The following is a 15,571-nucleotide window of genomic DNA, read 5'->3' on the forward strand; positions in this document are numbered from 1 at the left end:
TCATCGCAAATTTGTTTGTAATAGGAAAAAGGTAGAAGCTATCTAAATGTCTGTCCACAGGGAACTGGATAAAGTGGTAAACAGTTACATAAAATTTTAAGACATGCCAACAATACCATATATTGTTTATAGAGACATAATTAAGTAGCTGAAGCATAGGACACACTTGGAAATGATACCCACAGAATTCAGGATAGTGTTTCGCCCTGGGGAGGAAAGAAGAGAAAGGGGTGGGGGATGAAGTATACAAGAGGAGCTTCAAGTTGCATCTGTAGTGCTTTATTCCTTACAAAAAAGAGCTGAAGCAAATACAACAAATATTAAGATTTTTGAAAGACTGAGTATTGGGTTCATGGGTATTTGTTTTTATTATATTCTATATTTTTCTGTATATTCATAACACTTAATAATAAAACATTAAAAAAATCTGTGATAGACCCATGCTATGGAGTACTCTGAAGCAGTTAAAAATTAGGTAGATCTAAATGTCTTCTCATGGCCACAGCCCCAAGATATATTGTTAAGGAAAAAGACACGTTCCAGATATATTCAACAGGATATTTCTTATATTGTAAACGACAGTGTGTGCGTGTATATATATATATACATATATATATAGTGTATGCACGTATATAATGAATATACACACACTCACAGAAGGAGAAAGGCAACCCAGGCTGAGGGAGGGGACTAACATTTGAAAGCAGCTTTGTTTTCTCAATAATTCTTTACAAGAACAATGTACTCATTTATTACTTATATAATTTAAAATGCATTTTAATACACTGTAGAAGAATATGAAGTGGCGTCAGTATATTGTTAAGTGAAACTGGCTGATTACTTAATAGGATGGTCCATTTTTATAAACACTTTTAAAAACACTCAACTTTATTAAAAAAAAAAAACTTTCCCACACACACACACACAAACACATACACACAAATATAGACACACGCTAAACCCAAATGTCCAGACACCAAGATGTTAACAGTTTCACTTATCTGTATTTTCAAAAGTGTCTATCAGGAATAATATATTGCTTTTTAGAAGAAAAAAAGAAACAAAAAACTACTCTGAGATGTTTTAAAGCGCTGCCCCCAGGAACCACGCATGCCTCAGACTGCCCAGCCTCAGGCCCCTCTCTGCCCACCCTCCCGGCAAGCACCTGAGGGTCTTCCTCTGCATGTCTTCATCCGTGATGCCATGATAGACCAGAGTCTCATTCCAGATGGGATTTCGGGTGTTCCGCAGGGTTTTTGTACGAAGCTTGTTGGACTAGAACCCAGACAGACATCTGTCTCAGTGGGGAATCAGCCCTGCAGCTCCATCCCTTGGGCTCATTTGCGATGGGTGGGTGACTTAGGAGTCCACTTCCCTCAGGAGTGTCCAGGGGCTCTGTTGCTCCCAAATGCATGTTCTCAGGGAGTGGGGTCATCCTCTAGGGTGCATCACCAACACTGGATACTGGGCCAGCCCTCCCTCCAGGCACTGGGCCCCCTCTTTGAACTCTTTATAAAGATTAGAAAGCAAAGATATTTTTCTTTGAGAAAAAGTATTGTTTCTAGGCCAGGGAAGCAGAAATGAGAGTCTCCCATTCCTAGGCAGTGAAGAAATAATTTCTGGGGATATTGGGATGGTCCCCTCTGTTTCCCCAGATAGCATCCTCCATGCCTGAAATTCCTTAGAGACGACAAAATTTTTCATTTTACTCTAAGAGAGAAGGTTAGAAACGCACCTGGTAGCCTGGTGCGAAATCTAATTCATACTAACATGTAAGTGACTGATTGGATTCTTTGGCAAAGCAGGTTTGGATTTAGGAGTGAGCAAAGAAGTGGGTCAAGGAGAAGCAAACGTCGCTGGGGAGTCAGAAGGAGTAGTGGCCAACAAGTTTGACCATGGCCAGGTGGGACTGTCTTTCCTTGATCCAAACAAAAAGAGTGAGATAAAGTGTATGTGCCCATGCGTGTGCGTGTGTGTGTGTGTGTGTGTGTCCTTTTTTGTCTAATGGGGCATTTGATACTTGCAGAGATTTTTTTTTTTCTTTTTTGCGGTACGCGGGCCTCTTACCACTATGGCCTCTCCCGCCGCGGAGCACAGGCTCCGGACGCGCAGGCCCAGCGGCCATGGCTCATGGGCCCAGCCGCTCCGTGGCATATGGGATCTTCCCAGACTGGGGCACAAACCCGTGTCCCCTGCATTGGCAGGCGGACTCCCAACCACTGCACCACCAGGGAAGCCCTTGCAGAGATTTTTGAAAGGCATTTTTCTAAGATCATGTAACCAAGTATATAGGCAGCCTTGTTTTTAGGACATCCATGTCAAATTAACACAACAAAGCAAAAAATAAAGCCCAAGAAGGCACATGTCCATTTCCAGCCATGTGCTCTGAGTGGGTCAATCCAAAGAAAGGAGAATTAATCCCACTTTCCCTCCCAGAAAGGTGGAAGGGATGGGGGTAAATTTTCTCTTAATAATAGAACCTTTTCTCAAGTTATCTGGAAAGAGTTAGTCATTTCTGTTGAGAGATGTTTGGCTGGGGCAAAAAATGGGTGGGGGAGGTGGACCATGGTCAGCACTGGGGAGCCCTGAAGGTGTTTGAGCAGGTCAAGGGCATAATCAGGGTATCTGCTTCTCACCTGGATCCCAGGTTTCTGAGTTAGAGAAATGAGCAGAGCCCCTGCCTCTTGAAGGAGAATGGCTCTGGCCCATCCCTTACCCCTTGTAAGAACTTTGCCAATCAGGGAAGAGGGGGTTTGGGGAGGGCTATTTTAGGCTCTGAGCTGGGAACCTTGGGTGCTTTCCAGAGCCCATGTGCCCCCCTTGCCAAGAGGCCCAGGCCATATGGTACCTTGCTGGCTCCCGGCAGGAGGTGCAGCTTAACGTAGGGATCGGCCAAGCCATTGGAATCCATGGGCTTCAGTCCCTGTAAGAGAAGAAGGCAGTGGCGTGAGGGCCTGGGGAGGGCTGGGCGCTCAGCTATCACAGGCAATGGGCACAGCTATCACCCCATCCTGTGTGCTTCCTCTTGCAAAGAAAGAGAAGGGAAATGCAGTATCTTGAAATGAGCACTGGAATCCGGCAGACGGGGTTTAAAGCCTGGCCAAGTCACTTACTGGCTGTGTGACCTTAGGCAAGTTTCTTAACCTCTCTGAGCCTCATTTTCCTCACCTGTCAAATGGGATGCTTCATGGGCTGGTGAGATTTAAACGTGATCCCACCGGTAAAGTGCTTGGCACACTACCTGGCACACAGGAAGTGCTCCAACAAGGCTGGATTGTTATTGCTGGGATGGGAGGACATGTCCCAGAATGGGTGAGAGAGGAGGAAAGGCCAGAGAAAGGAGGCCTGAGTTCTGGCCCTGGCCCTTGCACTCACTTCTGAGACCGCAGTTTCTCCATCCGTATGATGGGGATCACAATCTCTGCCTGGCCCCCCTCACAGAGCTGGCATGGCTAAAATGGCTAAAATGAGCCACTGTGGGGGAGAGCAGTTTGTCCAGGGTAGGAGTTAAGCTGGGCTTGTTAACACGAGCAGTTCCAAAATTCCCGGGGCTCAGATACGCTCTGCCCATCTCCCTAGGCCCTGGCTGAGGCAGGTGTCTTATCTCTGGGCTCCCACTCTCTCCTCTCACAGCACTAATCTCCAATCCCATGTATCGTGCCCTGTGATCTCCGGGGACTTCAGTTTCCTCAGCTGTTCAGTGGGGCTGATCACAGACCCTGCTTCATGGGATTCTTGGAGGGTTAAATGAGATCTCACCTGTGAAGGCTGAACTCTGGCCCTGGCACAAGTTCAGTATGAACAACGTTTGCTACTACTAGGTGGGGAGAGGAGGCCACAAAGTGGGGTGCAAGGGGGAAATCTGGCCGGGTAGCCTAGAAGGTAAGAGCATAGGCTTTTGAGCTGGACAACACTGGTTCAAATCCCAGCTCCACCACTTCCTGGCTGTGTGATTTGGGCAAGTCCCTTAATCTCTCTGTGCCTCAATTTCCCCATCTATAAAATGAGAACGATGATGAAACCTTCCTCATAGGTTTGTTGTGAAGATTAAATGGGAAGAAATAATTTGTAGAAAGCCCCAGAGGGCATACTATACTCAGGAGATGCTATAGTGGTGGTTTCTTGTCCATTTCTCCATGAGGGCACAGTCTATTCTCGCTCATTTTAATATTCCCCAACATTTAGGGTAGTTCCTGGTACAGAGTAGGTATTTAATAAACATGTCTGGAATGTCTGTTTGGATTGGGAGGTTACAAATTGGCAGACGCTGTGTTTTTCAAATTTGAACTTGAACATCTTTGTTTGGGTCCTGCTCACACCAGTTTAGTTTACCAAAGTTACTACCATTCCCTAATGTCTCACATGTTTTTCTCATCTCTTTACCAGCCCAGCCCCTGAGCCGTTGAGTTTTCTGTACCCCTGTCGCAAGGGGGCTGTAATGGTGTGGCTTTCCCCCATTTCTGGAGCTGGAGATGGTTACATCTGGATTCAAATCCAGCTCTATCCCTTACCAGCTGAGTGGCCTCAGGCTTTAACTTTCTAAGCCTCACAATGGGGCTAATAATCATCTCTTCCTCAGAGGTTCCTATGAAGATGAAATAAGATAATGTAGGGCCTTACCTCACTGTGCTACTGGAGGGCACGTGTAAATGCATCTAAGTGCCTGCTGAAGAAGTGACCTGGGTACGTTGATCTAGAAGTTGTGTTAAGCATTTCATACATTATTGATCATCCAAACTGGGACATTTTGTGAGTGGAAAGGAGAGTTCTTAATTATTTCATCAAGGCAACAGGCATAGCTGGGGACCATCTGTGCAAACTGGGACACCCCGCCACCTTCCACGTTAACACTCACCAACATCCTCATGGGAGAGACTCTATTATTATCCCTGAGGCACAGACAGGTTAACTTCCCCCAAATCCCACAGCTAGGAGGGGTGGAGCTGGTATTTGAACCCAGGAAGTCTGGTTCCTGAACCTTGCTTGTTATTTTCTATAGACCAGACTTGGGGCAGGGGGAGATCCTGGTCAACTACTTCCTGGGATTAGCATTGGCATCATCCAGCTTTCTTTGCGGGCTGCAGTAAAGTTGGCTCACTGCCCCTGGAGCCTGTAGCATGGAGATGCTCTTCCAATCTGGTTTGCCTCGCCCCCCCACCCCGCCCCAGAAGCCCAGATTACTGTCCTTGTATCTGCAACAATAAGTCCTGACTCAGTCTGTAGCTCCAGCTTGACAGCCCCGTCTACAGAAGGAGCTGTTCAGTGGCATGTCAGCTGTCAAGTTAGGCTGCCACTGCTCCCAGGTGACACCTCTGAGATCCCCTCCAGAGGGTGTGGATGGGGCTGGGCAGATCTTGGCTCTGCCCTTGAAGCTTGGTTTCCTCCACTCCCGGGAGGCAGCTGCAGTTAAGTGAAACCCCTCTGGGACCTTCCCCGGAGGAAGCCCTCCCTGCAAAGGAATTGGCCGTGGCTAATTCCTGCTCTTTCCTCATCACTGTCACTGTCACAGATAGACAAGGCAATGACAGGAGACAGACATGGTCACCCATGCCCTCCCCAAGTCCCCTAGAAATGCCAGAACATCCTAAGTGGTCCCCAGCTTGGCCCCCTTACCCACCTTGGCCTTTATGATGGTGCAGTGCAGGGAGCTGTTGTCCTGGTCGTAGAGAAGGCTGAACTCCAGGGCACCCAGGGTGGCTGAAGAAGACAGAGGCAGGTACCAAGAGGACATTAATTCATTCAACAAACATTTCCTGAGCACTTACCGTGTGCCCAGTCTGGGCTAGCCATTGAGCCTACAGAGGAGAGGAAGACTCAGTCCCTCTGGACTCCCCATCCTGGTAGACCCTCCTCTTCTTTGGAGCCCTCAGCACACCTGTGATCAGTTAATCATTTGTGCAATTGCCTAGTTAATGACTTCCATCTGCTAGGTTGAGAGTCCCATGAGGGCAAGGCTGTGACTGCCCTGTTCACTGCTATGTCCCCGCTGGGCACAGTGCAGGGCACACAGTTTGTGCCCACTTACTTGCTGAAGGAATAAATGAGTCTCAGCATTTGCTGTTGCCTCTGTCTGGAATGCTCTCTCTCTAGATCCTCACATGGCTGGTGCCTTCTCATTATCCACATCACAGCTTAAATGTCACCTCCTCAGAGAAACCCTCCCTGATTGCTCCATCTAAAGCAGCCACCCTCATGGCCATTCACCCTATTTTATTTCCTTCACGGTGCTCTGTCTTTATTTGAAATGAACTCATTGGTATGTTTCTCTCCACTAAAATATTAGTCCCATTAGATCAGCCATCTTGTCTGTTATTTTTTTTTTCTTTTTTTGCCATGGTAACCCTAGCACTTAGAATAGTTTGGGGGCACCTCGTAGGTGCTCAATAAATACTTGTCAAATATAGAGATGAGTGAGTGAGGGAGTTGAATACAGAGACAGGCTTGTTATAAATCACTAGGGACAGCTCCTAACAGGGACATACACCGGCTGGGAGGGATCTTCTAGGCTTGGCAGGTCAGCAAAGAGACACTTAAGGCAGATGGAAGGAGCAGTGGCCACTGCTCCAGGCAGAAGGACCAGGATGTGGAAAGCCAGGAAGGTGGGATAGACATGGTGCATTTCCAGGGCAGAAACAGCCCCCAGCCAGCGAGGTGGGGCTAGGCTCCTCAGACTCCTTTCCCCTGAGCCTGCAGACTCATGACCCCTGTGAGAGACAGGACAGCTGATATTCCCTCCAGGTCTGGCCTCTGGCCTGCTGCAGCAATGAGACTGTCAGTCCCTCCACTCACTGGCCATATGAACTTGGACAAGTCCCTGAAGCTCTCCGAGCCTCTGTCCCCTTACTTGTGAAACTGGAATAGGAAAAGCAACTGTCCCCAGGCTCACGGGGATCATGAAATTGAGCACGTGCACGTAACACAGTGAGAAAAGTGCCCAGCACGAAATAAGGGCTCAGCAAGTGTTGACGATTATTACTTCAGATGTGCATGTCATATAATAATAATTCCTCACGTGTGTTTCGCACTATATAATAATGATTTCTGGTTTATGAAGCCCTTTCTCAGCAGGTACCTCAGTTTACGACCCCTCAGCCCTGCATGGGAGGTGGTATTTGCTTTCCCTTTTACAACGAGGGGAGGTGACGCGATGGGCCAAAGCCATCCCGCCGATTACAGCCCTTGGTCCATTTCTTCTGAGTGGGTCCAGTCTCCCCATCTGACCAGGAGCTCTTAGAACGTTCCCCCAACCCCACAGCATGCATCAGGTCCAGACACAACCCATCCATGCTTCCCTGCAGCTCACAAAGGCCACCCCAGCTCTCCCCTGCTGCTCCCAGCCACACCCAGTAGAAGTGCCACTGGTGTGTGTGTGTGTGGCATAGAGCAGGCACTTTATAAATCATTGAATGGATGGATGCAAGAGGAAGTGTCAGAAATTTTAAAGTCATGGTTAAAAAATGACTTTTAGAAGACACACACCAAAGAGTCTGGGAAACAATTAAAATAGATTTCTATCTATATATACACCTAGGAGTGGGATTGCTGAGTCATGTGATAGTTCTATGGAACCACCAAATAGAACTTTGTGAATATAGTTGAATTGCACTCTTAAAAAATTATGTAAATGGTTAACGTTGATGTTATGTGTCTTTTACAACAATGAAAAAATAGATGCGCTTATACTTTAGAAAGCTGATGTCATTTTGTGAATTTAGTAACACGAATTTGTATTTTTATAACTTGGTAAATATGTTTATTAGGTTTGGCATACTGGGGGGCTGGGGATGTCCAGAGCTCTCCCCAGAGCCATTCCTATTTCCCTGGGGGCGACCGCTGAAGTGACTTTTCCAGCCATCCCTCCGTTACGCGTCACCTACTTGCTTCATCTGAATCATAGCTGTTGGCTTCCTCCTCCTCCTCCTCCTCCTCCTCCGCTGGGCGTGGGGGCTGGCGGGCTGGGACCACGGCCGGCTGGGGAGCAGCAGCAGACACTTGGGAATAGGGACCCAGTGGGTGGCCCGCTCGGTCCTCCCTGGCTCCAACTGCTGAATAGCCCCCAACTCCCCCTGCTCTCTCCTCTCGCGGTGGGGCGGTGGCCCCTGTACAGGCGGGGTCACTCAGAGCCACCTCTGCAGGGGAGATGGGGAGAAGGTGGGAAAGAGGCAGCTGAGTCCCTGTGTCATAACGACAGCAGTGACAAATGCTGCAGCATTACCGCGAGTGATGGGCACCTACTGTGTACCAGGTGCTTGGCGAGCTTTGTGCCAGAATCACCCACTGCCCTGCAATGGGGGACTGTCACTTCCAGTGGACAGGGGGGCCACATCATGCCGTTCACCGGTTCTCAGAAAGTTGCCTTTGTCAAAGCCACCCAAGGAAGGCTTGCAAAAATGCAGGTTCCCAGGCTCCATCTAGAATCTGCAGGCCCTGTGGTGGGGCCTTGGAATCTATGTTTTATAACAAGTTCCATGAGCAAAACAGACCTCACTGAGAGCCCTCACTGGTATGGGCTCTGAAGCCAGACAGCCTGGATTTGAATCTCAGCTGGAGCAAGATTACTTATCTCTGGGCCTCAGTTTTCTCACCTGTAAGATGGGAATTTTAAGACCTGAAGGTGCTCAAAGAGTATTAGCTATCATTCAAAAAATTCTCTAGTATGTGCACAGCACTTAGCACAGTAGCTGGTGCGTTAGAAAGCAATGCATCTGTTGTAGTGACTGGTGCTGCTGCATATACATCATGTGTAATAATCACTGTCACTCGGTGTGGTCTTCATACACTGTAGGCCACGTGCTAAGGTGTTCCAGGTATTGGTTTTACTTAATCCTCCCAGCAACTCTGTGAGGTAGGTCCTTGGATTATTCTCCTTTTAGAGATAAGGAAACTGAGGCTCTGGCAAGTTAAGTGACTTGCCCAGGGTCACACAGCTGGGAAGTAAAGAAGCAGTGATTTGAATGCAGGCAGCTTGTACTCTTAATCACTGTATGTATTGTCATTTTCTATCTATCTAATCTTAGTACAGACTCTCTAGAGTTTTAGAATTAGGGAATTCCCTTAGAGCTCATCAGATAGGTCTCAGGATGCAGAATGGGCCAATGTCTGGCAGCCTCTGCTCTCTCTCTCTCTCTCAGTCAGTGGAAGAGGTGGTCACCTGCGCAGGCACAGAAAGAGGCGAACACTTGCCTGGTCTCTGATCTGAAAAACGTCCTGCTGGCCCGGGACTGGGTCTGCTGCCTCCTGGGGGTCCTGAGTGGGGCAAAGAGAGAAAGAAGTTTGGAATAGACAAGGCGGCATCATTTGGGTATTTGCCCTGAGGCCCCCTCGTTTCACAGGTGTGGACACAGGCCCAGGGGCAGCAGGTGATGTGCAGAGGTAGCCAGGGTTGCAGGAACAGTCCCATTGGGGGATTCTGGTGTTGGAAAGCCCTGGCTTCAAGCCCAAATCCTTCCATTCTGGGCCTCAGCTTCCTCCTCTGTGAAGTGGGGATGAGCAGGTATTACCTGCTCTTCATGTTTTGTTGGCTGTTATGAGGTTGACAAACAAATGGAGCAAGAATCGCTTGCAAGGTAACGGGCAAGTCCAGGCTTTGAGTCCACCATTATTACGGGGTCATTACTGGTCCAGAGGATTCTATATAACTACATTTCCGAAGCTTGGGATGTGGGGGAGAGCCACAGGGATGGGGCATGAAATAACATCCAATGACAGAGTGAGAAAGTCATTCTGGGTTCCCATGGCCTTTCCATACTGATCCCGTCATGGGAAAAGTCTCATCTAGGTGCTACTTTAACACTTCTCTAACCTTTGTAAATGTCCCTTTTGAGCAAAAGAGGACAGGTCTCAGGCTCCGAACCTTCAGCAGGCCAGTGTACTGAGAATGTCATTGCACCTGCAATGTATTTTCAGTACATTAATTTTTATAACAGCCCCCCACAATAGGTCGAATGGTGTTCTCCAAAAAAATGTTCAAGTCCTAACCCCCAGTCCCTGTGAATGTGAATATTTGATCATCTTTGCAGGTGATCAAGTTAAGATGATGTCATTAGGGTGAGCCCTAATCCAATATGACTATGCCCTTATAAAGAGGGGAAATTTGGACACACGGGGACCCATGCATAGAAGGAAGATGATGTGAAGACACACCCACAAGCCAAGGAATGCCGAGGCCCCCAGAAGCAAGAGGAGAGGCTGGGACAGGAAGGAAGGAACCAACCCTGGCTACACCTTGATTTTGGACTTCTGGCTTCTAGAACTGTGGGACAATACATTTCTGTTATTTTAAGCCACCCAGTTTGTGATATTTGTTATGGCTGCCCTAGCAAACTAATATACTCTCTTGTTCTGGTATGGAATACTGGTTTCCCACTTATGCCATTATTATAGGTTTCTTTTAAAATAACAGATTTTAGCTGCACCAATTAGGAATTATTTCCATTGTTTTACACAAGCCATATATGTTCAGATTTTCTCACATTACTAATCTCTTTGCCCACCATTTCTTCCTGAATCTCACATATCTGTCTGAGAACCTTTGCCTTTTCCTTAAAGTCTGAAGTCCTTAAAATTTCCTTGAGTTTATGATAACTTCTCTCAATTATGTTCTTAAAGGAGGTCAATTTGAAGAAAACATTAAGGAAATAAGAGGGCAGATCATAGGTGCATGTGGTAAAAATTGTGAAATTGGAGTGATGATGTCAGAAGGTGGGAAACAGTGAGGGATGAAGTACTGTCACTTCTTGCATTTAGGTAGATATGATGCTACCCTTCCTCCCACCCCCACCAGCTTCCCAGCCTAGAGTATTATTCATTCTAAAGGTCTTCGAAGAGTTTAGGGTTTGGTGGTGGCTGCAGCCCAGCGGGTTCCGCAAGCAAGGGTGGGAGGTATTGGGGTCACAGCTGAGTGACAGCCTGGGCGGGTGGGTGGGTGGCATGTACCTGGCTGCCCAGGCTGGGGGGGCGCTGGACTCTGTATCAAGGCCGGGGTAGGTCTAGAGGCCTGGACTGAGTTGGCCCGTCTCAAACCTGCAGGGGAAAGGAAAGAGCCTGTCATATCGCGCACACACACACTCACACACAGTCAAAGCAGGAAGAAGCCTGGGACCAGTCAGCCGGCATGAGGCACGGTCCTCTGGGTGTGAACTGGATGCAGCCCCCTGACATTTCCAGTTCTTTCAGACCCTCTTCTCCTCCCCTCCATGTGTCCTCTCTTTCCAATACTCAGATGCCCCTGGGCAACTCACTGCAACAACATGGATGTTGAAAAGCTCAGGTTCTGTGACGTTGCTTCTGACATCTGTGACCTTGCACAAATGACCTATCCTCTTTGGGCCTCAGTCTCCTCATCCATCAAATGGGGATAACAGTACTTACCTCATAGGGTTGTGGTGGAGACACAATAATACAATACATGTAAAATGCTCAGAACAGTGCCTGGCATGTAGTAAACACTCAACATCTGGCAGATGTTGATATTACTTTATAATTATTGAAAGACTGTTCTTATCTTCACATGGACCTAGCTTTGCATCCCAGATTTTTCTTTTATAAGCTGTGTGTCTTTGGGCTGGTCACTTACCCTCTCTGAACTGCAGATGCTTCATGGAGGCAACAACTCTACCCACTTGATTAACATTTTTATAAGAACTTATTTCATCTCTACACCCTTTGAGGTGAGTGCTTTATTAGCTCCATTTTACAAATGGGGAAACTGTGGCACAGAGGGGTTAAGGAGCTCACCTAACGTCTCTTGGCTGGTTAGTAGCCGAGCCAGGGTTTGAACTCAGGCATTTGGTCTCCAGAGTCTACCTGAGACTATTAGATGCTACTGCCTCCTGCAGAGCTGCTGGGGGACCAAATGGGAATGATATACACAGCAGTTCCTGGTATTGAGAAAGTATGACATTCCTAGAAGAATACCCTGTCTTCTCTCACCTCACTGGGCTAGATCCCACCTTTCCTGAATCTAAATATTTTTCACTGGAGAGATGCTTGAATGATCATGACAGAAAGTGCTTTGCCACCTCTGGCTGGGGCTTACAACTTCCTGTCCCAGGGTCCTGCATTAGCACTTCCGTTTGCTTGTTCATTTGGGTCCTTGTTCATCCATCCATCCACCCATCCATCCATCCATCCATCCACTCACTCACTCACTCATTCACTTACTCACTCATTCAACAAGTGTTCACTGAATGCCTACCAAGCGCCAATGAATAAATGAAAACCACTGTTCTCCCCTTTCCTTTTGATTCTCCTCATCCAGGAAGCCTGTCTGGATCTGCCCATCTCTCTCACCTGCTGAGCCCCGGCTGGGGTCACCAGCAGCTCCACCGTGGCTCTGGTCCCAGCTCTCTGAGTCCCGGCTAGATGAGCTCATTCGTGCCTCGGAGGCCCTGCGCACAGGAGGCCCATAGCTTCCTTGCCCAGGAGCAGAGGCCAGGTCAGGGCCTGAAAGGAAAAGCATGAATTGAAGGGAGAAAAGGCAATGGAGGAATGGGGAAAAGGACTCCTGTCTCAAAAGTAGAAGACAGAGTTGGCAGAACCCACCTGTCTTCTGACCTGGGCCCCTCCTGTCATCAGAGTCACCTGGAGAGAGAGAAAACTGATGAGGAGTACGTACTGGGTTGGCCAAAATGTTCACCTGGGTTTTTCTGTAACATCCTATGGAAAAACCCAAATGAACTTTTTGGCAAATCCCCAATATTTGATGTTTTCTGGAGAGCTGACACTTAAGGAGCTCACAAAAGGGCCCATCCACCATTCCCAAGAACTTTAAAAAAAAAATTAAAACTTTCTTTTCCCAACTTCCCCTTTGATATAGAGCCTATCTACAAATTTCACATTATTTCCATTGCAAACAAATTGGGATCATGGGCTACGTACTGTTTCTAGAATGTGCTTTGTTCACTTAATTTGAATTTCCCCAGAACTCACCAAGCATGCTCCAACCTCAAACCCTTTTCACATGGTATTTCCGAAGATTCTATGAGCCCTCTTTATCACCTTGGTCAGGTTTCTCCCCAGATATCATCTCTCAGACAGCCCTTCTCTAGCCATTCTGTCCAACATGAAGCCTCTATCCCCTCTACCTGTTTCATTTTTCTTCCTGGCACTTATCACTACCTGATATTATGTTGTATTTGCATTTGCTGTTTGTTGAGCATCTGTTTCCCCCACTAGAATTTTAATTGCATGAGAGCATGGATCTTATCTGTTCCATTCACTGATTCCCTGGGGCATAGAACAGAGCCTGGAACTCACTAGGTGTTCTGTAACTGTTCATTAAGAGAATATTGAAAGCTCATATCATGGGTATAATTCCAAATCTACAATATACATTTACATCATTCAATTTTTTAAAAATATTTATTTACTTTCTTTATTATTATTATTTTTTGGCTGCATCAGGTCTTAGTTCCAGTACAGTACATGGGATCTTTCGTTGCAGCACGCGGGCTTCTCTCTAGTTGCGACATGTGGGTTTTCTCTCTCTAGTTGTGGTGCGCAGGCTCCAGGGCGCATGGGCTCTGTAGTTTGCGGCACACGGGTTCTCTTGTTGAGGCACATGGGCTCAGTAGTTGTGGTGCACAGGCTTAGTTGCCCCATGGCATGTGGGATCTTAGTTCCCCTACTGGGGATCGAACCTGCGTTCCCTGCATTGGAAGGCGGATTCTTTACCACTGGACCACCAGGGAAGTCCCTACATCATTCAATTTTAAAAGATGCTTAATACACCATGGTGTGGATATACCATAGTCTATTCAACAATTACCCCGTTAATGAACGCTTAGTTTTTTCCAGTATTTTTGCTACCATAAACAATGATGCAATAAATACGATTATACATATGTCTTTTATACGGGTACTTTTCTTGCTGTTAAATATATTCCCAGAGGGGGACTGTTGGATCAAATAGTATATACACTTCAAATTTTAATAACCTCTGCCATATTACTTTTCAAGAGGCTGGAGGTGACTTATAGTCTTACCAACAGTTTATACCATCATTTCTCCACATATTCACCAGCACTAGATGTTATTGCCAATAATTGTTTAGGAGTTGCTATGCAATGCAGGTGATGTTACTTCTTTCCAATGAGGTGAATATTTTCAGAGTCATCTGTTTTGACTAGAGTTTATATAATAAGCTAATTCATACCATTTATGTGTGTAAGTGTACGTGTCTGTGTATAGGTGATTAATATTATGTACTATTGGCCAACATTTACTAAGTGCTGCACTCTGCAAAGTACTGTACATGTACAGGCATACCTTGGAGATATTGTAGGTTCAGTTCCAAACCACTGCCATAAAGCGAATATCACAAAAAAAGTGAGTCACATGAATTTTTTCCCACTGCATATAAAAGTTATGTTTACCCTATACTGTAGTCTATTAAGTGTGAAACAGCATTATGTCTTAAAAATGCACATACCTTAATTTAAAATATTTTATTGTGAAAAAAAGCCAAAACAATTACAATAGTAACATTGAAGATCACCGATCACAGATCACCATAACAAATATAATAATAATGAAAAAGTTTGAAATACTGTGAGAATTACCAAAATGTGACACAGAGAGACAAAGTGAGCAGGAAAAATGGCACCGACAGACTTGCTTGATGCAGGGTTGCCACAAACCTTCAGTTTATAAAAAATTGCAGTGACTATGAAGTGCAATAAAACAAAGTACAATAAAATGGTATTTTATTGTTGCCTGTAGCGTGCTACAGGCATGCCTGGAGCGTCTCATTTAATCTTCAAAATAACCCAGTGAGTTATTAATCTCATTTTATAGATGAGGAAAGAGTTTTAGCGAGGTTAGGTCACTCATCCAAGCTCACATGACTTGTTAAGTGGCAGAGCTGGAATTCAAACTCAGGTCTTCCTGGGCTCCCATGTTCAAGATCTTGACAGTAAAGCTACGCGGTCTTCTCAGCCTAGAGGGAGTAATGTTTAACCAGGAAGATGTTCTAGAGGTGGAAACGTGGGGCTTCTCAGGGATGCAGTATAGGTTGACAATTTGATGAGTCTCTGCAAGGAGCAGAAATTGCTGATGGCTTGCCAGGATGAAAGTATTTGTTGAGTGCCTTTTGACTGCCAGACACTGTAGCGGGCACCTTGAGAAGTTATAGTTGGACACTTCAATTTTTGAGACCTTCAACAATAACCTTCCTTTTAGAAGCACTGACTGCGCTCAAATCTAGAACTGTCATTCAGACCAGATTTTATCACTTAGTTAATTGAAAGTATCTCAAGGGCTTTATCTGGTCAGTCTTAGTGGCCTTAATATATTAAAATGTGTTTTCATTGGGGTCACATTTTTTCTTTTTATTGCTTTGTCTCGCCCTTTTTTACCATCATTTTAATAATTAATAATAATACTTAGATAATAGTGGTAATGTCCAGAGTAGTGGTAATTTTCTTTTACTAATTTCCTTGCTATTCGGCTTTCATTTTTAATCAGGAGCAAAGAAGGCCTTCTCAGCAAGCCCCCTTTCCCCCGCCCCCCAGACTCCAGCGTGTATTTTGATGTTGGGAGTCTTTCTCAGTTCCTAATTTTGATTTCCACC

The 15,571-nt window shown here is 46.2% G+C and overlaps 1 protein-coding gene across 1 annotated transcript in view; it reads right to left on the reverse strand.

Moving 5' to 3' along the window:
- Positions 1-15,571, reverse strand: part of RPH3A (rabphilin 3A) — a 94,510-nt gene that overhangs the window by 11,838 nt on the left and 67,101 nt on the right. Inside the window, exons 8-15 of the mRNA XM_024741517.1 lie at positions 12,544-12,582; positions 12,292-12,444; positions 10,936-11,022; positions 9,184-9,246; positions 7,878-8,129; positions 5,618-5,697; positions 2,849-2,923; positions 1,166-1,275 (exon numbers count right to left, since the gene is read on the reverse strand). Coding sequence (XP_024597285.1) covers positions 1,166-1,275; positions 2,849-2,923; positions 5,618-5,697; positions 7,878-8,129; positions 9,184-9,246; positions 10,936-11,022; positions 12,292-12,444; positions 12,544-12,582 — 859 coding nt within the window. The remainder of the gene's footprint in view (positions 1-1,165; positions 1,276-2,848; positions 2,924-5,617; positions 5,698-7,877; positions 8,130-9,183; positions 9,247-10,935; positions 11,023-12,291; positions 12,445-12,543; positions 12,583-15,571) is intronic.

Source organism: Neophocaena asiaeorientalis, unplaced genomic scaffold (assembly GCF_003031525.2).
Source record: "Neophocaena asiaeorientalis asiaeorientalis breed wild unplaced genomic scaffold, Neophocaena_asiaeorientalis_V1.1 scaffold648, whole genome shotgun sequence".
Lineage (NCBI taxonomy): Eukaryota > Metazoa > Chordata > Mammalia > Artiodactyla > Phocoenidae > Neophocaena > Neophocaena asiaeorientalis.